The sequence below is a fragment of the Nycticebus coucang genome, chromosome 3 (assembly GCF_027406575.1).
Source record: "Nycticebus coucang isolate mNycCou1 chromosome 3, mNycCou1.pri, whole genome shotgun sequence".
Classification (NCBI taxonomy): domain Eukaryota; kingdom Metazoa; phylum Chordata; class Mammalia; order Primates; family Lorisidae; genus Nycticebus; species Nycticebus coucang.
Genome location: NC_069782.1, coordinates 67,192,258 through 67,216,555, shown reverse-complemented (window position 1 = coordinate 67,216,555; position 24,298 = coordinate 67,192,258). Strand labels below are relative to the sequence as shown.

Below are 24,298 nucleotides of genomic sequence, written 5' to 3'. Positions count from 1 at the left end.
TCTGGTATTGCGCGTGCGTGGGGCGTGGCTTCGCGAGGCGCGGGAAAGAGGGGGACGCGCGCAGGTGTGAAGGGTGGTGGTCGCTCTGTAGTTGGCCTCGTCTCGCGGTCACTCACGGGCTCCGGGCTCACCTGGGCTCCCGGCCTGAGAAGTCCTCACCTTTCGATTGCCAGGGTGGTGTGAGTGGGCAGCTGGCCACCCTAGAAGGTGAGTCCACAGCACCTAGGCCTCCAGCCTCCTTCAGCTCTGGACTCTCGGCCCAAGCATCCGCGAAGACCAATTTAGCCTTTATTTTTACAAAAGAGTGTAACGCAAATAATTTAAGCGACTTATTTCCTAACAAGCCCAGACAGACTTTGGTCCTGATAAGGACAGAGAGACTTTAAGAACTTAACGTGGCGCAGGGCAGTTTTGGCTTGCCTGGCCCCTAACGCTGGAAGAAATTGGCCTGTGGTAACTCCTACTCCCGAAGGCCCTGGCTGTCCCTGGAAGGGCCCCAGATGGCCCTTCTAAAGACCCCAAACAACCTCAAAGGGCCCCACATGGCTCCTGGAAAGACTTCAAGTGGGGCCTTACTTGGTGTCTCACGCCTGTAATCCCAGCACTCTGGGAGGACGAGGCGGGTAGATGGCCTGAGCTCAGGAGTTCAAGACCAGCCTGAGCAAGAGCGAGACCCCTTTACTACTAAAAATGGAAAAAACTAGCTGGGCCTTGTTCTGCATGCCTGTAGTCTCAGCTACTTGGGAAGCTGTGGCAAGATAGTTGCTTAAGTCCAAGAGTGTGAGGTTGCTGTGAACTAGCCTGGGTGACAGAGACTCTATCTCAGAAAAAAACGTGTCCCTGGAAGGGCCCCAGATACCCCAACTAGAGGGAGGGGCTTCAATCCAGGGACCAGAGCCCATGTGGCTCTCAGACCCTGGGCAAAAGACAGACAACCCCCTCTCTGGGGGTGGAGAAGGTTTGAATTCTGCCATGGCGCAAGGTGGCTCTGATCCTGTGTCCTGTTGGGGCCCATCTGACCTCTTGGGACAGCCAGATGGGCCAAGGCAGAGGTGGGAGGTAATCGCTGCCCTCAGCCAAGGCCACTGGGTACTGACAGGCACTGCTTTTAATGATGGGAGATTTTGCTTGTTTTTAGATTCCTAAAGAAACAGTTAAAATGAGCAAGAAGAAGAAGCTTCGGACCTCAGGTATTTTGTTCATTCAAGTTGACTCTTCTTGAGAGGTGTTTGTGCTTATAGAAAGAATGAGGGTTTATTTATTGCAAAAATGGCTAATAAGGGGCGGCGCCTGTGGCTCAGTCCATAGGGCGCCAGCCCCATATACCGAGGGTGGCGGGTTCAAACCCGGCCCCAGCCAAACTGCAACCAAAAAAAAAATAGCCAGGCGTTGTGGCGGGCACCTGTAGTCCCAGCTACTCGGGAAGCTGAGGCAAGAGAATCGCTTAAGCCCAGGAGTTGGAGGTTGCTGTGAGCTGTGTGAGGCCACGGCACTCTACCGAGGGCCATAAAGTGAGACTCTGTCTCTACAAAAAAAAAAAAAAAAATGGCTAATAGGACACCCCAAACTCCTTAAAGGAAAACAAGGATTTAATACATGCTAGAAAGAAAAGTAGAAATTACAGAGAAGGACATATAGGAAAAAGTAAAAATTTTCTGGAGCTTCTGCCAGTCCCTGGTGGGATCTCACAGCTTAAGATAGACACCCCCTCCCCCCAGGCTTCGGTGAGTCCGATATGCTACAAAGCTACTGGTATGTGGCTGACTGTTTCACTCTGGGGCTTCAAACCCAACTCTCCTGCTCACTGTTTGATAGTGGATGGATTACTCTGTGCCTCAGTTTCCTCCTTTTGTAAATGGGGGATAATACAAGCAGCTGCCCTTTCCTTTAGAGCATCAGTCCCCAGCTTTTTTGGCACCAGGGACCAGTTTCGTGGAAGACAATTTTTCCATGGATGGGGTGGGAGAGATCTGCCAGGAGGCGAGCTCAGACAATGATGTAACTGATGGGGAGCAGCCATAGATACAGATCAAGCTTGCTCACTCTCATGCTGACCCCCTGCTGTGAAGCCCAATTCCTAACAGGCCATGGACCAATGCTCGTTGGGGACCACAGCTTTAGAACAGTGGTTCTTTTTTTTATTATTATTTATTTAATCATAGCTGTGTACATTAATGCAATCATGGGGTACAATGTGCTGGTTTTATATACTATTTGAAATATTTTCATCCAACTGGTTAATACAGAGCAGTGGTTCTTAACTGTGTAGGAAAAGGGATTTTGTTCCTCCAGGGGACAGTTGGCCATGTTTAGAGATATTTTTGGTTTTCTCAACTGGATGTGTGTATGTGGTGGGGGACTGATACGGGCATCTACTGGGATGCTGCTCAAAATCCTACAAAGCACAGGATGACCCCAACCACACAGAATGATCCAGCCCCAATGTCAGCAGTACCAAGGCTATGAACCCTGCGCTAGAGCTCACATTAGTGATTTGTGGATTAGTGTATATAAAACACCAAGAAAAACAGATGTGTCCTGCTGTGAATTATAATCCTTTCAAATGATTATTTTTAAAAAAAACTTTTCTTTTTCAAATCACTTGGGGCTCATAGAAAAATTCCAAAAGTAGTTCAGAGAGTTCTGGCTACTCTTCCCCTGGCTTTCCTAATGTTGATATCTAGCACAACCATAGAATGATAATTATAATATAGTATGAACAGTAAGACCCTAATCTCAATACACTACTTCTTCCCAGCATTCTTATGTGTATATACAAATACAGTGTTACTGGAAAACAGAATCATCACACTGCAACCTCTATTTTTAACTTTGAAGTATATAACGACCATCTTGTCAACATATCTATAAGATTTCCTCATTTGAAAAGAAAAATACCCATTATTATATAGTATGGTTCCATTTCCCTGTCATTGTCTTAAGATAACTCAAACATCTTAAAAATTAAAAAATGATCTTTTAACTTAGTGAGTGATGAATTTAGGGAGTGGTGCTCATTTTCTCCAACATGTGGGACAAAAAAATTATCAACAGATTTTAAAATATTTTGTGCAGGGATGAGCAACAGGCTGCTGGGAGGCACAGGCATTTCTCTGACCTTAGAGAGGGCTACTGGAAGCCAGGCCCACCCATAGCAGGTCATTTGGGTTCTTTGGCAGTGGACTCCCCAGCTCAGTGGATCTCTGGGGCTGGCTATGGACAGCTCTTTCTGTGTGTCCTGGGAGGGGTGGGGAGAGAGGAAGAAGGTTCTGGCACGTGGTGAAAGAGTCCCTTTCCCCACCAGCCTCTTCAGCCTTTGGTGTTGAACACAGGTTCTGCCTTATTTTTTCTTAAATTGGTCCCATGGGGATGGATGGAAGGAAATAGAAAGCTCTTTGCTTCTGTTGATATTTTTGCCTATTATTTGGTACAAATGTTCATTAGATCAGCCAAGTGAACAAGTTTTGGGGAATCTTAAAAAACAAAATAAACAAAGCTGCTATAATTTGCCTTTTCTAGCTTACCACAATGTGGGAATGTGTTTATGTAAGCAGCATACATCAGAGTCTTATTCAGGGTGCAGCGCTCTCTGGGGTAGGCACCTGAGGTGCATGAGGCAGGGATGAGGATGAAAGAGTACAGCAGAATCAGCTCCTTCCCAGGAGAACCTCAAGACATAGTGGGGGGAATCCATCTCACAGGAAGAGCTAATCAAATACACAGCAGTGGAATAAAGTTCTCAATGGACACACAGGAACTGTGACAAAATTGGAAGAAATTATAGGAAAATTGCTGTGGTTTAGTGGAGTGCAAACAGCCAGGTGAGGACAGGAAGACCCTAGCAATTCATGTTGTGTTAGGGGCAGGGGGGACTCATTCAGTGGGTTTACTTCAGGGTGTGTAGGTGTGTACAGGGCTGAGGTTGGAAAGAGTCCAGAGTCTGCTTGTTTTTTTTTTTGTTTTTGTTTTGAGACAGTCTCACTTTGTCGCCCTGGGTAGAGTGCCGTGGTGTCACAGCTCACAAAAACCTCAAACTCTTGGGCTTAAGCGATTCTCTTGCCTCAGCCTCCCAAGTAGCTGGGACTATAGGTGCCCGCCACAATACCTGGCTTTTTTTTTTGTTGCAGTTGTTTAGTTGCCCTGGGCCAGGTTCGAACCTGTCACCCTCAGTACATGTGGCTGGTGCCGTAACCATTGTGCTACGAGAGCCGAGCCTTTTTTTTTTTTAGAGATGGGGTCTCAGGTCTCAGTCTGTTGCCCAGGCTGCTGCACAGTGGTATGATCATAGCTCACTGCAGCCTCAAGTTTCCTAGGCTCAAGCGATGCTCCTGGCCTCACCCTCCCAAGTAACTAGGAGTATAGGTACACACTACCACACCTACCTATTTTTTTTTTCTATAGAGATGGGGGTCTCACCATGATACCCAGGCTGGTCTCAACCCCCTGGTCTCAAGCAATCCTCCTTCCTCAGCCTCCTGAGTAGGTAGGATTACAAATACACAATACTTAACCTGTATGTTGGTTTGTGTTTTTTGTTCTCACTGCTTGGTCAGAAACCAAGTGCACAGAAGATGTTTAGTAAATGCTCCAATACTTTTTATGTTTGACACTGCTATAGTTGGCCTGGGTCCCAATCTTGATTCATTGGCCGTGTGTGCCTCAGTTTTTTCTTTTCTTTCTTTCCTTCTTTTTTTTGAGATAGAGTCTCACTATGTCACCCTTGGTAGAGTGCTGTGGCATCACAACTCACAGCAACCTCAAACTCTTGGGCTTAAGTGATTCTCTTGCCTCAGTCTCCTGAGTAGCTGGGACTACAGGCACCTGCCACAACACCTATTTTTTGTTGCAGTTGTCATTGTTGTTTTAGAAGGTCCAGGCTGGGCTTAAACAGCCTCCGTGTATGTGGCTGGTACCCTACCCACTGAGCACAGGCACCAAGCCTGTGCCTTATTTTTTTCATCTGCAAGACAGGCATAACAGTAATACCCTACCTCGAAATTTTATCATAATGCACACAAGTTCTTAGGATAGATAGTATCTAGTGTGAAATTCATCAGGGTTAGCCCTTACCATTTGCTCATTGAATATGTGATTAAGTCGGGGCCACATTTGGGGAGATCTTACAAGCCAGCCGCTATTGCCAGTTTCTATGTAAGAGAGTTTCCTTCATTCATCAAATAGGTATTATGCATCTTTAGCCTCTCCAATACAAGAAAAAGACATACTCCAATTGCTTTCCATGATGGGGAAAATAGTGGAGAGATGCATGGGATCAAGAGGTAGCCAAGGCATCACCTTTTTAACACCTGGTGACTCTGGGTCCCAGTTTTCCCAGGATGGATATTCTTCAGGGGGTGTAGAAAACTAGAGTGGCACTAGAGATGTGCATTTTCTACATGCATTAATTCAGTCATCTACTACGTATGCACTGCCAGTATACTAGATGCTCCTGTAAGGCACTGGGACCCAATAGTGAGTGAGCTAGATTAGGCCCCTTCTCACATGCAGCTCAGTTATAGTGAGGGAGAGAGTAGATGACCCAGTACAAGGGATACTTGCAGAAAAGTTGAGAAGTGACTAGGACAGACCCATGGGCCAGAAAGGGGATGCTTTATAGAGAATGGCCCATGCAGGGTCATTTGAGTTGAGACCCACCACACATTTCCTGCCATTTCCTCAGTGGCATTCCAGGTTGTCCCATGTGAGTTGGAACCAGGCCAGACCACTCAGTTAGCCTCACTCAAGGCCATAGTTACCAAGGCTGAGGCAGGAGGATTACTTGAGCCCAGGAGTGTGTGGCTGCACTGAGCTATGATTGTACCACTGCACTGTAGCCTGAGAAATAGAGCCTTGACTCTTCAAAAAAAGCCCTTGAATCCAATGATCTTGTAAGCTCATAGGTCCAACCTCCTAGATGAGATTCTATCCCATGATTTGCTCATCTAGTGAGCATCAGAGCAGGAGTATCATACACTCAGAGTAAGCCTGCTCATTTACAACAATGCAGCAATGGCCTTGCCAAGTCTACTTGTTAGCCATGGCAGTGCATGCTCCCAGTATCTCCCACTCCTTCATCTCTCTCATGTTTCTAAACCAGGAGAAAGAATCCATCCGCCAAAACCTCCAAAGAACCCGAGGTTAGGAGATTCTGATGAGAGCCCCCAAAGTTCCAAGTCAGGCCGTTTATATCACCTTGAAGAGTCAGAAGGCAAGCCCAGACATGCTTCCTCAACACAGCAGAGCAGGGAGGAACCAAGACAGATGGCTTCCAGGTAGGTGGCTCAGAACATTGCAGCAAGGTTCCTTACTGACACAGTTAAGCAGCCCAGTGACCAGGGATGCAGTGGGTAGGAACCAACATGACCTATCCAGTACTGTGAGTTTTCTTCTCCTTGGCACTCAGGACCTTTGGATCTTTGCTTCTGATAGCTTTCCTTTCTGTTGAAAAAAGTTCTTTTTTTTAACCACTTGGAAAGGTAACATTGAATTGTTCAAGGTTACAGAATGAAACTCACATCTGTCTGTTGGTCAAATCTGTATTTCTTACACATTCCTCCTCCTCCTTAACCAAGAAGGGATGGAAAGAGTCATTGGTTTGTGAAATAATCACCAGTAAAAAAAGAAAAACAGTCAGAATGTAACTGGCAGTACACTCAGCATCAGCTTATTAAATGTTCACAGTACTTTTTTTTCATTTATTTATTTACTTTTGAGACAGAGCCTCAACTGTCGCCCTGGGTAGAGTGCCGTGGCATTACAGCTCACAGCAACCTCCAACTCCTGGGCTTAAGCGATTCTCTTGCCTCAGCCTCCCAAGTAGCTGGGACTGCAGGTGCCCGCCACAACACCCAGCTATTTTTTGTAGTTGTTGTTTTTTGGCAAGCTTCAGCTAGATTTGAACCCGCCAGCTCTGGTGTATGTGGCTGGCACCTTAGCCTCTTGAGCTATAGGCGAAGAGCCTTTACAGCACTTTTTAATCCCCATTGTTCAAGTGAGGACCCTGAAGGCTTAGATCTAAAGACTTGCCCAGGGCCCCGGGGCTGCTGGGGCAGCTCGGATTCTGGCTGTGTCCATTTCTAAGCACAATGGATTCCTGGTTCCCTTATTTTTTTTTCATCAAATTAATTAAGAGGCTAGGCCCTATGGCTCATGCCTATAATCCTAGCATTCTGGGAGGCCAAGGCAGGTAGATCACCTGAGCTCAGGAGTTTGAGTCCAGCCTGAGCAAAAGCAAGACCTCATCTCTACTAAAAGTAGAAAAATCTAGGAGGGCATTGTGGCAGGCGCTTGTAGTCCCAGTTACTCAGGAGGCTGAGGCAAGAGGATTGCTTGAGCCTAGGTGTTTGAGGTTGCTATGAGCTGTGATGCCGCGGCACTCTACCAGAGCACAGAATGAGACACTATCTAAAAAAAAAAAAAAATTAGCATGGTGGGGAAAAAAGAAAGACCTCAAAAATGGTTTAGTCTGTCCATGAGGGTTAATCCACATATGTGTAACTATGACAGAGTAGAAAAAGTTAGCCAGAATTAGGAGAAGCAAGATTTTTGCCAGTTGAAGTCTTCAGAGAAGGCATTGTGGATTGGATTACCAAATTTCCTGAGGAAAAAATTGAGGTGCATGGCTGTTTTTTAATTTTAATTTTAATTTTTTTGAGACAGAGTCTTACTCTGTCACCCTGGGTCGAGTGCCATGGTGTCATAGCTCACAGCAACCTCACATTCTTGGGCTCAAGGAGGCACTTGGCTTGATAAATAGAACTGTGAGTTTATAAGTCTGTCTTTCAGATCTTAGGTCATTACAATAATAGGATTAAAGTCTGGGTCAGAAGGCCACACTCAGGTCCCTTGGCAACCTTGCTGTGTGAGCTATGTGAAGAGGGGCTATGTATCACACCTAAGCCATCATCAGTGTCACTGTGCTCTTGTCTCTTGGATAGGCCAATGGGCTGGCAGGCTTGTGGACCAGGAACTCGGTCCAGGCTCCTCCTTGGTAAACCAGAAAGGGAGTCAGCTGCCCTTCCTCCTTCTCAGGTGAGCCTGTTTTGTGGTCTTGTGGATGTGTGATGACACTGCTTCCCTTAAGCTGGGGTTCTGTGTCACTATTCATTGTGAACAGCTGCTCAGGCCTACAGGGCTGGAGGGATTGTGCATAGGGGGCTGGAGGGATTGTGCACAGGGGGCCAGAGGGCAAGGACCAAGTTCTTTCAAGGCTACTAGAAAAGAACCAGTTTAGGGTTTTTTTCCTGAGACCTCATTCCTCCCTTATCTTTATTGCTGCTTTGTTCCTGTATCTGGTTTACAGAACCCAATTGGGAGGTTTGTCCCCCAGTTTCCAAACCCCAGGAAGACAGTGGCAAGAAAAGCAGAGACCAAGGAAGAGAACCTCAGGAGTGGGGCCGTCAGCCTGGTAAGCCCTAAAATCTGATAGGAGCTCCATGTACATGAGCCTCTTGGCTCAGCCTCTGCCGCTGTGTTTAAACTTGGTTTTCTTTGGCAGTGGCTATGCCTGCACCTCTCTCTGCTCCCCACTTTCAGTACCTTGCAGCTACAAATATTCATTAAGTGTGCACCAGACTTGGTGCAGGCCTTGAGGACAACTCTGCCTGCATTGCCAGAGTTGAAGCCAGAGCTCTCTTCCCCAAGTTGCATGGAAATAGTAAATCTTAGAAAGTCATTATGTGGGGCGGCGCCTGTGGCTCAGTCGGTAGGGCGCCGGCCCCATATACCGAGGGTGGCGGGTTCAAGCCCGGCCCGGCCAAACTGCAACCAAAAAAAAAAAAAAAAAAATAGCCAGGCGTTGTGGCGGGCGCCTGTAGTCCCAGCTACTCGGGAGGCTGAGGCAAGAGAATCGCGTAAGCCCAAGAGTTACAGGTTGCTGTGAGCTGTGTGATGCCATGGCATTCTACCAAGGGCCATAAAGTGAGACTCTGTCTCTAAAAAAAAAAAAAAAAAAAGAAAGTCATTATGTGCCAATTAAAAAAATAATTTTTTTTGGCTGGGCATGGTGCCTCACACCTATAGTTCTAGCGCTGTGGGAGGCCAATGCAGGTGGATTGCCTGATCTCAGAGGTTTGAGACCATCCTGAGCCAGAATGAGCCAAAAAAAGCCAGGCGTTGTGGCGGGCCCCTGTAGTCCCAGCTACTTGGGAGGCAAAGGACAAGAGAATCACTAAAAGAAGAAAAGAAAAAAAAAATTTTTTTTTATAAGGAAGCCCAGGCTGGCCACAGTGGCTCATACCTGTAATCCTAGTACTCTGGGAGGCTGAGGTGGGTGGATCACTTGAGCTCAGGAGTTCAAGACCAGCCTGAGCAATAGTGAGACCCTATCTCTGCTGAAAATAGAAAAACTGAGGCAAGAAGATCTCTTGAGCCTGGTGTGAGCTGTGATGCCATGGCACTCTAATCAGGGTACCAGATTGAGACTCTGTCTCCAAAAAAAAGGAAGCTCACATTCTATCCCTAGTCCCCTTTGTTTCTTAGGGGCTTTTGCGTGAGTTGTGGGCATTTACAGCTCTCTTGTCCTTCCCATGATGAGTTCCAGGAGCGACAATGCCTTTGGCAACACACCCCTAAAAAACTGGTTGGTTGGGGGCGGCACCTGTAGCTCAAAGGAGTAGAACGCCGGCCTCATATGCTGGAGGCGGTGGGTTCAAACCCAGCCTAGGCCCAAAAAAAAAAAAAAAGTGCTTGGTTGGGGCTGGACAAAGTGGCTCATGGCTCTAATCCTAGTGCTCTGGGAAGCTGAGGCAGGTAGATTACCTGAGCTCACAAGTTTGAGACCAGCCTGAACCAGAGCAAGACCTCCTCTCTAAAATTAGCCAGGTGTGGCTTGGTGCCCATCGCTCAGTGGTTATGGCGCAACATGCACTGGGGCTGGCAGTTCAAACCTGGCCCAGGCCTGTTGAACAACAACAACAAAATAGCCAGGTGTTGTGGCCAGTGCCTGTAGTCCCAGCTAGTTGGGAGGCTAAGGCAAGAGAATTGCTTAAACCCAAGTGTTTGCGGTTGCTGTGAGCTGTGATGCTATGGCACTGTACTGAGGGCAACAAAGTGAGACTTTGTCTCAAAAAAAAAAAAAAAAGTGAGTGGTGAATGAATGTTCACAGCAGCTATGTTTTCCATCATCCCAAACTTGGAACACCCCCAAATATCCTTCATGGGTGAAGTGTTCAACAAACTATGGTCTATCTGCCAGGAAACACGAGTCAGCAATCAAGAGGAACACTATAGTTAGTGATCCACACAACTCGGATGGATCTCTCAGGCATCATATAGAGTGGGAAAAGCTAGTTCCAAAAGGTTACATACTGTAGGATCCCATTTACATAATTTTGAAATGATAAAATTATAGAGTTGAAAGACAGATTCATGGTTGCCAGGGTTGGGGACTGGGTAGGTGGGCCATGGAATGGAGGTGGGTGCAGCTGGGAAGAGTAGCTGGTATAAAGGATCCTTGTGGTGTTAAGTACATACTGTTGTTTGACTATGGCAATGGCTATGCAAATACATAAACCTGAATAGGTAACAGAACTTCGTGGAACTTAATACACACTCTCAAATGAGGACAGATCTGACTGGGAAAATCTGAATAAGGCTGGTGAATTTTTTTGTTTGTTTTTGAGACAGAGTCTCAAGCTGTCGCCCTGGGTAGAGTACCGTGGTGTCACAGTTCACAGTAACCTCAAACTCTTGGGCTGAAGTGAGTCTCTTGCCTCAGCCTTCCAAGTAGCTGGGACTACAGCTGCCTGCCACAATGCCCGGCTATTTTGTTGTTGCAATTGTTATTGTTGTTTTAGCTGGCCGGCTAGGTTCGAACCTGTCAGCCTCCATGTATGTGGCTGGTGCCCTACCAAGTGAGCTATGGGTGCTATCAAGGCTAGTGGATCTTATCGATGTTAATGTCCTAGTCATGACTCTGTGCTTGAGTTGTGTAAGATGTTAACATTGGGGGAAAGTGGTAAAAAGACTTGAAGGATCTTTCTATATTATTTTTTACAAATGGATATGAATCTATAATAATCTCAAAATTTAAAAGGTTTATTGAAAACAAAGATGGAGGCTGGGAGTGGTGGCTCACATCTATAATCCTAGAACTCTGGGAGGCTGAGGCGAGTGGGTTGCTTGAGCTCATGAGTTCAAGACCAGCCTGTTTCTAAAATAGCTGGGCGAGTCTGAAGCAAGAGGATCATTTGAGCCTAAGAATTTGAGGTTGCTGTGAGCTATGACGCCACAGCACTCTACTAAGGATGACAAAGTGAGACTGTCTCAAAAAAAAAAACAAAGATGGGCATTAGCTTCACTGTAGATTGAAGATGTGTGCTAAGGGCTGTTTGTAGCTCAGCAAGCTAACAAGTACATTTGACATCATATTTATTTTACCACAATGTTTTTATTATTTTTTTCCTTAGAGACAAGATATTTCTCTGTTGTCTAGGCTGGCACAGTCTGCAGTGGCACAATCATAGCTAACTGCAACCTTGAGCTCCTGGGCTCATGCAATCCTCACACCTCAGTCTCCAGAGCAGCTGGAACTATAGGTGTAAACTACCACACCTGGCTGGTTTTTCTGTTATTTTTTGGTAGAAACAAGAATTTTGTGGCTCAGTGCCTGTGGCTCAAGCGGCTAATGCGCCAGCCACATACACCTGACCTGGCAGGTTCGAATCCAGCCCGGGCCCACCAAACAACAATGATGGCTGCAACCAAAAAATAGCTGGGCGTTGTGGCAGGTGCCTGTAGTCCCAGCTACTTGGGAGGCGGAGACAGGAGACTCGCTGGAGCCCAGGAGTTTAAGGTTGCTGTGAGCTATGATGCTACTGCACTCTACCCAGGGCAACAGCTTGAGGCTCTGTTTCAAAAATAAATAAATAAATAAATAAATAAAAAAAGAATCTTGCTATGTTGCGCAGGCTGGTACTTAAACTGGCCTCAATTGATCTTCCCACCTCAACTTCCCAAAATCCCAGGATTATAGACATTATCCACCATACATGGCCAAGTGAGTTTTTTTTTTTTTTTCATTAAACCAGCCTAAGCAAAATTGTGAGACCCCATCTCTAAAAAAAAAAATTTAAAACTTAGCCAGCACAGCTGAGACAAGAGGATCACTTGAGCCCTGGATTTTGAGATTGCAGTGAGTTATGACACTACTTAGCCCAGGCAAAAGTGAGACCTTGTGAAACCCTGTCTCAAAAGAAAAGAAAAAAATTAAATTTCATGTGTTTTTTGCCACAGTTAAAAAAAAAAACAAAAACAGTACAGGGAGAGGTTCCCACAGTGGTAGCGCCTTCTGTAACTATAGCCCATCATCAAAACCAGGCAATTGACACTGGTACAATCTGCATGGCACCTTGGTTTTTATACCCCTGATCCTTCTCAGTGCCCAGTGCTGGCAGGGAGAAGAATATAGTGGAAGGTAGTTTGGTTTCTGTACTGGTATACTGATACCTACTTTGGTGCATTATGGTCAGTGCCAACATCTGCATCTTTGGACAGGGGTAATAATGACTAGAAAATTCTTCTCTAGAGCGTTTAATTATTGAAGGTCCCTGGAGCTGACTCATTTTGTCTCCACAGGAAACACTTCCAGAGCCCAGGGCCCAGCAGGCAGGAAGCCAGCACATGGAGGAGTCCCTGGGGATCACTGTTCAGGAGAACAGAGAGCAAATGCTGGCAGAGGGTACCCTCCCTGAACAAAGCAACCAGAACCCCATGAACCCCATGCCTGACATTGGGGATTCTCAGCCCAAGGCCTCTCCAGAAGGTGGGGCAGGCCCCTCCACTTCAGAGATGGCCAGCCAGAACCACCTTTTGGAGCAAGGGACCAACACATTGCATGGTGGAAACTTGGGGAACAGTGGACCTGAGATGGATAAGGCCTGGGTTCCAGGCAGTGGTGGCCACAAAGGGTACCTTCTGAGCAGCAATGTTGAAAGAAAGGAGCCAGATGGAGCTATTCCCCAGGAGGGAGGTGCCCAATGGGGACCAGGGGCTGACCTGCCTAGAGGGCCCTGGGAGGAAGAAGACAATATCCCCAGCACCCCAGCATCAGCTCCTCCCTCAGCCCCTGCTTGGAGACTGGGGCCCAGGTTTGCGGCCCAAGTTCCCCCTGACCTCTGGCAGATACCCCATGGGACTGGTGGGGGCACAGAGTGGAGCTGCAACAGCCTAGGATGCTCCTCCCTTGGGGTGGCTGTTATTGCAGATCTGAACATGGACCACCCAGAGCCAGAAGAGAGGGCCCTGGAGGTGTCTGGGCCAGAAGAGCATGCCAACACCAGGTTGCCTGCCTCCCTTGGAGGGAAGGCCCTAGACGGAGGCTGTTCTCCCCTCACTGGGGAGATCTCAGGAGGCGGAGGGGAGGTGGGGTGGGAAGACAAGCCCCCTGACAACATCGCCATGGGCCCTGCAACCTCCCTGACTCTGGCTTCTAGGAACCAAGAACCCACAATAGGCTCTGGAGATTCTGGCCATCTAGCTCCAGATATAGTTCCAGGTGTCAGTCAGAAACAGATGGCAGGATTTGACCAAAAGGCTGCTGAGTTAGGCAGCCAGAGTCATGAACAAGACCTTAAGAGGCCCAGTCTGTCCCCCCAAGGCTCTGGTCTGCTGGAACACACAGAAGCAGTGGATGGTCCTCCTCAGGAGACCCCAGCCCAGCAGGGTAGTCCAGACACCCCTGCTCATCCAGGGGCATGGCAACCTGACCACCCTCATTCTGCAGACCTGGCCATCTGGGGGGGCTCCTCACATGTGGACCTGGACTTCCTGCCAGATAGTGAGATACAGAAAGCTCTGGATGCCTCTGACTTTGAATCCCTACCTGAGCAGGTAAGAGCTTCTCTGAGTTACAGACTGGCCCAGGGCAGGCACTGAATAGCCAAGAGCTCTCACCCTAAACCATCCAGTGGTGGAGAGAAAATGGAGTTCCATTTACACAGCAGACTAGGAGTGTAGGTCAAAGCTCTGGTGGGTAGCCTTTCTAGAAAGGGCAGAACTACCTTTCTGCAAGGGGCCTGTGAGGTTGCTGAGGAGTCATACAGTAGTGATACACAGGCAGCTTGTCAGCCAGATCTCTTCTACAATTGAACTGGGACCCCCAGGTGTACCAGTCCCTGGCAGCTCCCCCTTCAGCCCCGACACTGACTGCAGGCTCCTGGGGGTGTATTGAGAGTGACGGACCCAGAAGGGTGACCCCAATAGGCTGGGCTTGGGAAGGGGACTTCACTCCTAAGCTAGAGATGAACCTTTGCCTCTCTATTTAGGGTCACTGGGAGGTCCTGGTATGATTCTTTTTCAAATAGATAAATAATTTTGTTTTTCTGCTGGAATTTACAAGGGCTTTGCTACCTTCAGGGCTCTGCCCACCCTGCAGGTTGCCCGGATGTTGTCTTTCCTGACTATGGAAATAGTACCAGCTGCTGGCATTCAACTGATGGGTCAGGTGGCTGCCTTGCTTCACCTGTCAGTGCGGGTGGCAGCCCCACCCTTGGGGGAAGTTAAACCTTCCCTGCCATTGGCACACCAGGAGGTAGGCAACTGTCTTTGCAAACACTGGGTGTGGCAGCAAAGAGTCTGAAAAGAGGCCAGCCAGGTACCTGCTGGAGGTGAGACAGGAAGGAGGGGGCTGGGTTAGCACCCAGGTTCCCTGAGTCTAAAGCTGCACTTCAGCTGCCCAATCCTGCTCCATCCTGGAACACAGAGCCCAATCTGCTTTTCAAACATCAGCCTCATGTTTCTTTGGCTGTCCCTGTTGAGATGTTAAAATTCATTCAGGTTGGGTGGCGCCTATGGCTCAGTGAGTAGGGCGCCGGCCCCATATACCGAGGGTGGCGGGTTCAAACCCGGCCCCGGCTGAACTGCAACCAAAAAAAAATAGCCGGGTGTTGTGGCAGGCGCCTGTAATCCCAGCTGGTTGGGAGGCTGAGGCAGGAGAATCGCGGAAGCCCAAGAGCTAGAGGTTGCTGTGAGTCCTGTGACATCATGGCACTCTACTGAAGGCGGTAAAGTGAGACTGTTTCTACAAAAAAAAAAAAAAATTCATTCAGGCTGTGTGCACTCTGGGAGGCCATGGCAGGAAGATTGTTTGTGGTCAGGAGTTCAAAACCAGCCTAAGGAAGAGAGAGACCCTGTCTCTACCAAAAATAGAAAAACACGTGGTGGCATGCCTTATAAGTCCCAGCTACTTGGGAGGCTGAGACAGGAGGATCATTTGAATGCAGGTGTTGCAGTGAGCTATGATAATGCCACTGCACTCTAGCTGGGCAACATAGCAAGACCCTGTTTAAAAAAAAAAAATTCAGTTCGACGTCCATAGCTCAGTTATAGGGCACCAGCCACATACACCAAAGCTGTTTACAACGACAACTGCAACCAAAAAATAGCCGGGCATTGTAGTGGGCGCTTATAGTCCCAGCCACTCATGAGACTGAGGCAAGAGAATTGCTTAAGCCCAAGAGTTTGAGGTTGCTGTGAGTTGTGATGGCACGGCACTCTACTGAGAGTGACAATATTGAGACTCTGTCTCAAAGAAAACTGGCATGGTGCAGAGGTGTTGTCTGTCAGCTCCACTAGTTATGCAGGCAGTGTGTGTCTTAGCGCGCCAACCACACGGGGCTCATTCTCAGTGCGGCTGCTTTAAAAAAAAAATTATTCAGTGTACATATTTCTTGAGAGCCTGCTCTGTGCCAGGTGACAGAAGTATGACAGATCAGACACATTCTTACCCCTGTGAAGTTTATGGTAGTCTCATTCCTGCCTGTGTTCTCCAGAGTGAGCATTTTGTACCATATCATCCAGCACTTAAAGAGTTTTTTCATAGGACACATTCCTGACCTACAAGTAAAAGAGTTCATCTGGTGCTCAGCTGAAGAGTGTGCCAGCTATTCTCACTTTCAAGGAGAATGTGACGGGGTCCTGACCGTCAAAGGGTAGCTGTGGGTCTTTAAGGCACTGCCTTCCTAACAAATTTCCAGGGGTCCTTTGTGACTTTCCATGGTGCCTGCCTATGCTGTGATTTTTCAGACCCACCCCTTCATGCCATATCAAGGGCATAGTGTCATCTCTGCCAGCCTGGGCTCCTCAGGCCTACCCATTTCTGGTGGTTATCACCAGATGAATAAAATAATTAAAAGCATGTTACTGTGGTTCAGCCATAGAGTCTAAACACCAGTGCTTAGGGAAGGTGCTGGGCACAGCTGAATTGATTTTGTTTTGTTTTGAGACAGAGTTTCACTTCGTTGCTCCAGGCTAGAATGCTGTGGTATCAGCCTAACTCATGGCAACATCAAACTCCTAGGTTTAAGCCATCCTCCTGCCTCAGCCTCCCAAGTACATAGTAGATGGGATGATAGCTGCCCACCACAATGCCCAGCTAATTTTTCTTTCTTTCTTTTTTTTTGAGATAAGAGTCTCACTATGTCACCCTTGGTAGAGGGCTGTGGCGTCACAGCTCACAGCAACCTCAAACTAGTGGGCTTAAGCAGTTCTTTTGCCTCAGCCTCCTAAGTAGCTGGGACTGCAGGCGCCCACCACAACGCCCAGCTATTTTTTTTTTTTTTTTTTTTTTAGAGACAGGGTCTCACTCTTGCTTGGGCTGGTCTCAAACCTGTGAGTTCAGGCAGTCTACCCACCTCGGCCTCCCAGGGTGCTAGAATTAAGAGGCATGAGCTAGCATGCCCGGCTTCAGCTGATTTTTCTGTTTCAGTAAAGGCAGGGGTCTCATTTTTGGCGTAGGCTGGTCTGGAACTCCTGAGCTGAAGCAATTCTTGTGCCTTGGCCTCCTTCATTTGGAGAGAAGAACTGCCTCTGTTGCCTCCAGTCTCTGGGCTCATGGGCAGTGGTTAAGAGAGAAGGCTGGGAAGTGGTTGAGATGGTTGGGGTCAGGTGTGCCCAGATGGCATCCAACAGATGAAGAAGTCAGCTCTCCTGGAACAGGCTGCCAAAGCTCTGAAAAGGTCAAAGAAATCAGAACTTTGGGGAACCAGGCATACAGCCTGGGTCACCAGACCCAACCAACATCACTGGCCACGGATGCCTGGGCATGTTTAATTTTGACACTGGGTGTTACCAAGCAAGTCAAGGTGACCCAGAAAAGGAGCTCATTCCCGTGGGAAGGTTCCAGATGGCCCCTGGCAGGAAGCATGGGCAGAAGCACCTGGGAACAGAGAAAAGATCGGTCTTAAGGACAGTCACAGTGTCCTCCTGCTGTCACCATGGTCACATTTAGCAATGACACAAGTTTCAATCCTCCAACCAGGATCTTCTCATAGGAGAGTGTGGTGTCACCTTATAGAATTTCTGTACTCACCCCTGGGCCAGTGGCACCTCTGTAGGCTGCACAGAGAGTCATTTAAGAAGCTGAGGACTGGTACAGTGGCTCATGCCTGTAGTCCAGCACTTTGGGAATTCAAAGTGGGAGGATTGCTTGGGGTCAAGAGTTCAGGACCAGACTGCCCAACCTAGTAAGACCCCATTGCTAAAAAATTTTTTTTTAATTATCCAGGCATGGTGGCACCTGCCTGTAGTCCTAGCTTCTTGGGAGGCTGAGGCAGAAGCCCAGGAATTTGAAGCTACAGTGAGCTATGATCTTGCTACTGCAGTCCGGGCTTGGTGATAGAGCAAGACCGTGTTTCAAAAACTAAATAAAATAGCTCCCTTTCAGGGCTTTAGCACTGACCAGTCATCCAGCTGTGGTCCCTAGCACATTCTGTAGGAAAGCCACTTTTGTCATACCTGATATTTACATAGCCTTGGTAGGGCCAGTTGTACCTAGTGAGTGAAGATATTCCTCACCACCAAGGACAATGAAGTGGGTCTGTAACATCAAATTGCATTTTGAGTCACAAAGTCACCCATATAAAAGCCAGACACTTGGGAGACATGGTACTGCCTACAGCAGGGTTTCCAACCATGGCATTGCTGGCATTTGGGGTCACATCGTTTTCTGTTGAGGTGGTGTCCTATGTGTTGCAGGGTGTTAAGCAGTGTCCCTATCCTCCACCTACCAGGTGCCAGTAGCACCCTCACCCACAGTTGTGATGAGCAAAAATGTCTCCAGACCTAGTGAGGTGTCCCATGGGAGGCAGAATTAACCCTACAGGAGAACATTAGGCTGTAGGCCCTGCTTAATGTTTGTCCCTTTTGATTTGGGGACCCTTTGCAGATGTAGTTCAAACCCTTCACCTGCTTCTTCTCTCAGAAGAGAGCAATGCCCTGGGCTGGCCGCTCCTCGTAGGCCCCTCTGCCTCTTTTCAGATTGAGCCTGATATTTTTCATGAAAATTAAACTTCAGCTTCTCAGGGTTATCTGCCTTTCATCTCTGTTCATTAGGAAATTTTCCCCCCAAATTACATTTGCAAAGTCTTCTCCTGATAGGGCATATGTGATAGGGCATGGACAACTCCACATTCTTGCAGTTACTACTACTTGGTCTGCACCCTTAAAGATTTTGCAGGATCAGCTTGCTCAAGGCCCTATTGCTACAAAAAAATAGAAAAATTAGGACTGGGCGCGGTGGCTCATGCCTGTAATCCAAGCATTTGGGGAAGCTGAGGCAGGTGGATTGTCTGAGCTCACAGGTTCAAGACCAGCTTGAGCAAGAGCAAGGCTCCCATCTCTAAAAATAGCCAGGAGTTGTGGTGGGTGCCTGTAGTCCTAGCTACTTGGGAGGGTAAGACAAGAGAATCACTTGAGCCCAAGAGTTTGAGGTTGCTATGAGCTGTGATGCCACGGCACTCTACTGAGGGCAACAAAGTGAGACTGTCTCAAAAAAAAAAAAAAGAAAAATTAGCCCGGTGTGTTGGTATGCATACCCACCACCTATTAGTCCCAGCTATTTTGGGATGCTGAAGCAGGAGAATCACTTGAGCCCAAGAGTTTAAAGTTGCAGTGAGCTACAGTGATATCACTGCACTCCAGCCAGAGCAATAGAATAAGACTATCTAAAAAAAAAAACCCAAAAAAATCTCAAAAACTTGCAGGAGACTGCAGCAGTGTCACGGCCAGAGATTATATCCATGGAGCCACTCAACACACAGAGCAGCCCCTGTGGTAAGGTCAGGGCCCAGAGGAAGATACCAGAACCAGGCCTACTGCTGTGTCCACTTTCTGATGGGAGAAGGAAAGAGTAGCCCCAGCTGGTTGCCCCAGGTGTAGTCATTGTGGAGTCCCCTCTTCTGGCACAATGTTTCTTATTCAGGAGTCCCTGCTGGCTGGTATGACTTTTGCTTTCCTTCTGCTGGGTTTGCCTGGCCAGTCTGTTCACACTTTGCTCTGTCTTTCCAGATGTTTCCTGTGGGGAACGGGCTGGACCCTTGCTGGCCTGACCCCAGCCCATGTGCCAATGGAGACCCTGTTGAAGTGGCCAAGACCCAGCCAAGGTAGGTGCAGGGTGGTGGGACACAACAAGCTCAGGACTCTCACCCATTTTACTGCAGAAGGTGATGAATCTCCCTAAGCCTTGCTTTCCTTCACCCAATAAAGGAGGTTAGCCCCATCTTTCAAACTATAGGTATCCCCCTGTTTCCCAAATGTGGGAGACCTGCAACCTGCACCCATAGCAACATCTCTCTATAGGAGTCCCATGACGGTACCCCCAGCCCTGTAGGTAGTTTCAGTGCAGGAATGTAAATCTCTGGGAAGAGGGACCAGAGTTTTTCCTGAGTCTCAGAGGAGGGGAAGGGGACATAGACAGGGCTCAGAGCCAGTGGCTCAGCTGGTCTTGGGGCCATTCCCAGCTCTGGCACTGGGCAGGGGTCAAGCAACTCTGATTTGCCCTCATCTTCACCACCCCAGTTTGCTGTGTGCTTCAGGAGAACCACCTTGTTCCTTCTGCAAGGCACTAGGTATGCCATCCTTCCAGCCTGCTGTCTGTCTGTGAGAGGAGTGTACCTCTCTGCAGCATACCCTCCTCCTGTGTCCTTCCCTAGCCCTGCCTACAGCCAGTGCTAATGGCAGTCTTCTCCTATTACTGTAAACCTGCACCTGCCTCCCTGCAGCGGCAGCAGCTTATCCATTATTTATGGCTAAGTTTCTGTTTCTAGTGGATGTGGAGGAGGAGTTGGGACACAGCCCTTAGCCCTGTGAGGGCCCTCTCCCCCTCCTCTCAGCAGGGGTGGTTGTGTTCCTGTCTGCTGCCTTTCCACACTCCCTGGGACCAGTACCAGTTGTGTTCCTGTTGCCTTCTTTCCCCACATCCCCAGACACTGTGCACATGGAACAGGGCCAGTTCATTCTAAGTGGCCCTGCTATTTAAGCAAAGAAGAGGGAGATTTCATGTCTGAATCTTTTTTTTCTTTTTTTTGAGACATAGCCTCAATTTGTCGTGCTGGGTAGAGTGCCGTGGCATCACAGCTCACAGCAACCTCCAACTCCTGGGCTCAAGCGATTCTCTTGCCTCAACCTCCCAAGTAGCTGGGACTGTAAGCACCCGCCAAAACCCCCGGCTATTTTTTGGTTGTAGTTGTCATTGTTTGGCAGGCCCAGGCTAGATTCGAACCCGCCAGCTCTGGTGTATGTGGCTAGTGCCTTAGCTGCTTGAACATCCTCACTGGTCACCTCTGCCCCGTGGATGTCTAGAAGCTGCCAGAGAGGGTCCTGGAGCCTAGTCCAATTGATTGAGGCTATATGAGGCACTCTGGAGGCTAACGCCCAGGGTTTCCCTGGGCAGGTGCAATAGCATTAGGGTTTCCCTAGTGACAGTCCCAGAGATGTGGCCAAACCTGGGGTGTGGTGGCTTTAGGGAAGGTGACCCTTGCCCATCCAAGGGAGGCCCTCAGTTGTCTGTCCCACATCCAAGGGCCACTCACATTCCATGTGGTGACAGCTGTGCCTTGTCCTCCCTTTTCACAGATATTAACGCATTCTAGTACCGGCTCTTCCTGGGACAAAACACAGCTCTTTGTAGACAAAACTTGAAGCTTCGTGCTCATGTGTGGGCAAGATAGGCATGAGAGAGAGCAAATTAGATGTTGAGTGTTGGGGAGAAAAAGCCAGCAGGGAGGAGGTTAAAAATGTAACCAGGCTAGGTGCGGTGGTTCATGCCTATAATCCTAGCACTTTGGGAGGTTGAGGCAGGAGGATTGCATCAGCCCGAGAGTTTGAGGTTTCTGTGAGCTATGACGCCAGGGCACAAAGTGAGACTCTGTCTCAAAAAAAAAAAGGGAAATTAGGCAGGCGTGGTGGCTCATGCCTGTATTCCTAGGAGGGACTGAGGCAGGAGGATTGCTTGAGCACAGAAGTTTGAGGCTGCAGTGAGCTGAGACAATACCACTGCACTCTAGACTGGTGACAGAGGGAGACCCTGTCTCTAAAAAAATAAAATGTAGGGGTGGCGCCTATGGCTCAAGGAGTAGGGCGCCAGTGCCATATTCCGGAGGTGGTGGGTTCAAACCCAGCCCCGGCAAAAAAAAACAAAAAAAACACACACACACACACACAAATAAAATAAAATAAAAATAAAATGTAACCATGGTGCTCAGCGAAGACTCATTGCCAAGGAGAAGACATTGGGAAAGAGCATTCCAGAGTCCTAAGAGGTGCTCAAGGAATGCTCAGGAATTCATTGTAGCTGAAGCAGGTAGGAGAAGGTTGGCATAGGGCCAGGTGTCCTTACAGCCCTGCTGCTGTATGAGTGAGGGCTGTAGTGGCAGGAACTGGGGAGACAGTGGAAGTGGTGGCCGTGGTCCCCTCATGGTCCAGAGAGGGCAGCAGCCATGGGGAGAAGTGGCTGTATTCTGGGTAGAGTCTGGGGGGTAGGCCATCAGACCTCTGCCCATGCACAGAGAAGGGCAGGTTGAATATCTGGGCAATAAGATGGCTCAAGCCCCAATGAAAGCTCCTGCTCTCCACTTCCTCCTTCCCTTCCCACCAGGCCCTGTGTAGGGATCCAGGCCTCTGAGGCCTCCAGGATGGAGGATGCCACTGACGTCGTGCGTGGCCTCGTTGTTGAGCTGTCCAACCTGAAGTAAGGACTGGGCCTGAATCATGAGGGACAGGCAGATGAGACAGGGACCCAGGAGGGAATAGGGAGGGCGTAGTGGAGCTGGAAGAGACTGAGCTGTAAACCACACAGGTGGGCAGCAAGGACCAGGCATGCCACTGTTCCTGTGCCCTTGTTGCTTTTCCTCATTGATGTGATAGACTGTCCCTGTCCCATGCAGAACTGTTAGGTTGGAAAGGGTGGGGCCAAGCCAACCTGCTCTTGGAAAGGCCAATTTTGGTTGTATGTGTGCTGGCCAGCTGTAAGGGGCAGCCTCCTCCATTGTTGGGTGCACCCAGAGCCCATCACAACTGTGCCTTGTCTGTTCCTGCAGCCGACTGATCATGAGCGCCCATCGCGACCTGGAAGCCTTCAAGCGCCTCAGCTACCGCAAGACAAAGCCATCAGGGAAAGGCCCTTTGCCCTACTTGTCCAAGGTGGCTGGGATTCTCCCTAAGGGGGAGCAATCCTTGAGAGACTTGTAGGTTGCTTACAGCGGCCTCAACGGTAAAGCTTGCATGCATGTGTAGGGCAGTTTGTTTTCCTCTGCACACCAGCCCATGCCCTTATGGGCCACCCAGTATTTTGTTTCCCTGAAAGATGCTCTGTGGGTCCTAGTGGACCCTAGAAACCTCCCCTCAGCAAACCGGGAAGTCATCCTTCCACAGGTTACACACAGGAGGCCCTGGTCAACAGCCTCCCTTGAGAGTCCAGCGCAGGGATGGAACTGCTGTCTTGAGCAGCACCCATTTTACCTGGATCTGCAAATTCAGGCTCCTGAGCTTAGGTATAGAAGGTTCAGAATTTGTTTCTTTCCTGACGAATAAAAAGGCTCCCTTTGTTGGTTGTCTTTCTCCCAATTTCCATTTGACTTCTAATTGGAAGGGCAGTAATAAATGATTCTGTTTTGAGGTCCCACTCTTGTTTAGGGTTGAGGCGTTCACGTCTTTCACAGGCCACCTATAAACCCCTTAACCATTTCTTTCTCCTTACTGCCTCGAGTTGGATTCCTCAGCCTCCCTGGGAAGGTGAATTGGGTGAGTCTCCCTCCAGGACTGCAGCTGTGTGCACATGTACTTGAGCAAACACTCAGGGACACACGGGGCAACAAGCCCACTGAGAGGTCATGGGGTCATGGGTGACCGACCACCTAGCTGAAGAGCAAGTCCAGCACTCAAATGGCCTGTCCCATCCTTGACTGAGTAAGCTGGTTCTAGGCCTCAGCCTGGAAAGAGGCGATTCCTGGGGATGACAACTCAGGGTACACGTGGCCCCAGGTGCTGCTGTCTTCTGCAGCTTTCAGAAAATGGTGTTTGCAAAATCAGTCACTGCAAGGCTGATCAGACCTGAGGTGTCAGTGGCTCTGTCTGTGGCTTCTGCACCTGTCTTCCCAGAGCCAAGTAGGGTCCCCTTTCTTATGCCCAAGAGATGCAGTGCAGGAGGGGAACAAGGTGAGTCAGGGCCCTCTACCCTCAAGGCTGTGCCTTGGCATTTACCCAGTTCCCCAGATCTCTGCCCCACCTGCTCTGGCCTAGGCAGTTAGCAGGCAATTGACAGGATACTTAGGGCCCCTGGGGTCCTTCCACTGTCCTTTCTCCTCTCCTGTCTCCTCCAGGTCTGGGTGTTCAAGGGTTGGCTCTCATCCCCAGGGCAGAGGGGACCCAAGTCTAAGTCCAATTCCTGCTCTTCCACCCAACCCTGGGCCCCCAGGGCCAGACATGATCTGGGGGTGAAGGAGGTAGGCAGGAGAGTGGGGATTCCCCAGTGCAGCCCCTGACCCCTAACCCTTGTCCCATCCCTCTCAAGCTCCTGCCTGAGCTCACCCAGACTACTGCCTCCCCTTCCTGACCCCTCAGGACGGTCTCCCTACCCCCCATGTATCCTCTCCTCACCCTGGACTGCCTGGCTCCACAGCCTCTTGGCACTGGGGCATCCACAGTGACATAAACATTTACTAAAGGGCTCCTTAATGAGGAAGCTGGGGGAGGATAGGCCTAATTGTCCCTCAATTTCTCCTTCAAATCAAGCCCCCACCCCTAGTGCAAGGCTAGAGGGGGGTGGAGGGAGTCTGCCCATCCTGTGTCATCAATACACAGGGCGCAGCTGAGTGTGAAACCATCAGCATCTTCACAAAGGGCATCATGATGCCAAATTGGCTGGGTGAGTGGTATGCTTAGAGGTGCTGGGCTGGGCTGGCCTCTCAGAATCCCACAGCTGCCCTGTAATACCCAGTCCTGTTTCTTGGCATGAGGCACCTCACCCTGTTACCCAGGGCAAACCAAAATTCAAAGAACAGTGGGGGTCTGGGAGGGGAAGGAG

General features: G+C 49.0%; 1 protein-coding gene across 4 annotated transcripts; it reads left to right on the top strand.

Annotated features, from left to right (window-relative positions):
• Nucleotides 1-37: 37 nt before the first annotated feature.
• On the top strand, nt 38-22,841 carry BRME1 (break repair meiotic recombinase recruitment factor 1). Of its 4 annotated transcripts, XM_053586706.1 has the most exons (9): nt 38-207; nt 1,139-1,190; nt 6,098-6,272; nt 7,938-8,031; nt 8,303-8,407; nt 12,577-13,830; nt 19,285-19,379; nt 21,872-21,964; nt 22,314-22,841. In XM_053586706.1, exons 2-9 carry the CDS (start codon nt 1,160-1,162, stop codon nt 22,462-22,464), a joined length of 1,998 nt encoding a protein of 665 aa, XP_053442681.1. In that variant the 5' UTR covers nt 38-207; nt 1,139-1,159; the 3' UTR covers nt 22,465-22,841. The 4 variants fall into 4 exon arrangements, with proteins under 4 accessions (XP_053442681.1, XP_053442684.1, XP_053442683.1 ...); XM_053586709.1 differs by lacking the exon at nt 6,098-6,272; XM_053586708.1 differs by lacking the exon at nt 8,303-8,407.
• Nucleotides 22,842-24,298: the final 1,457 nt, after the last annotated feature.

Coding starts and splice junctions, on each gene's coding strand:
- BRME1 (XM_053586706.1), top strand. CDS start 1,160: ATGAGCAAGAAGAAGAAGCTTCGGACCTCAG. Junction 6,273..7,937: donor CCAAGACAGATGGCTTCCAG/GTAGGTGGCTCA, acceptor TCTCTTGGATAG/GCCAATGGGCTGGCAGGCTT. Junction 21,965..22,313: donor GTTGAGCTGTCCAACCTGAA/GTAAGGACTGGG, acceptor CTGTTCCTGCAG/CCGACTGATCATGAGCGCCC.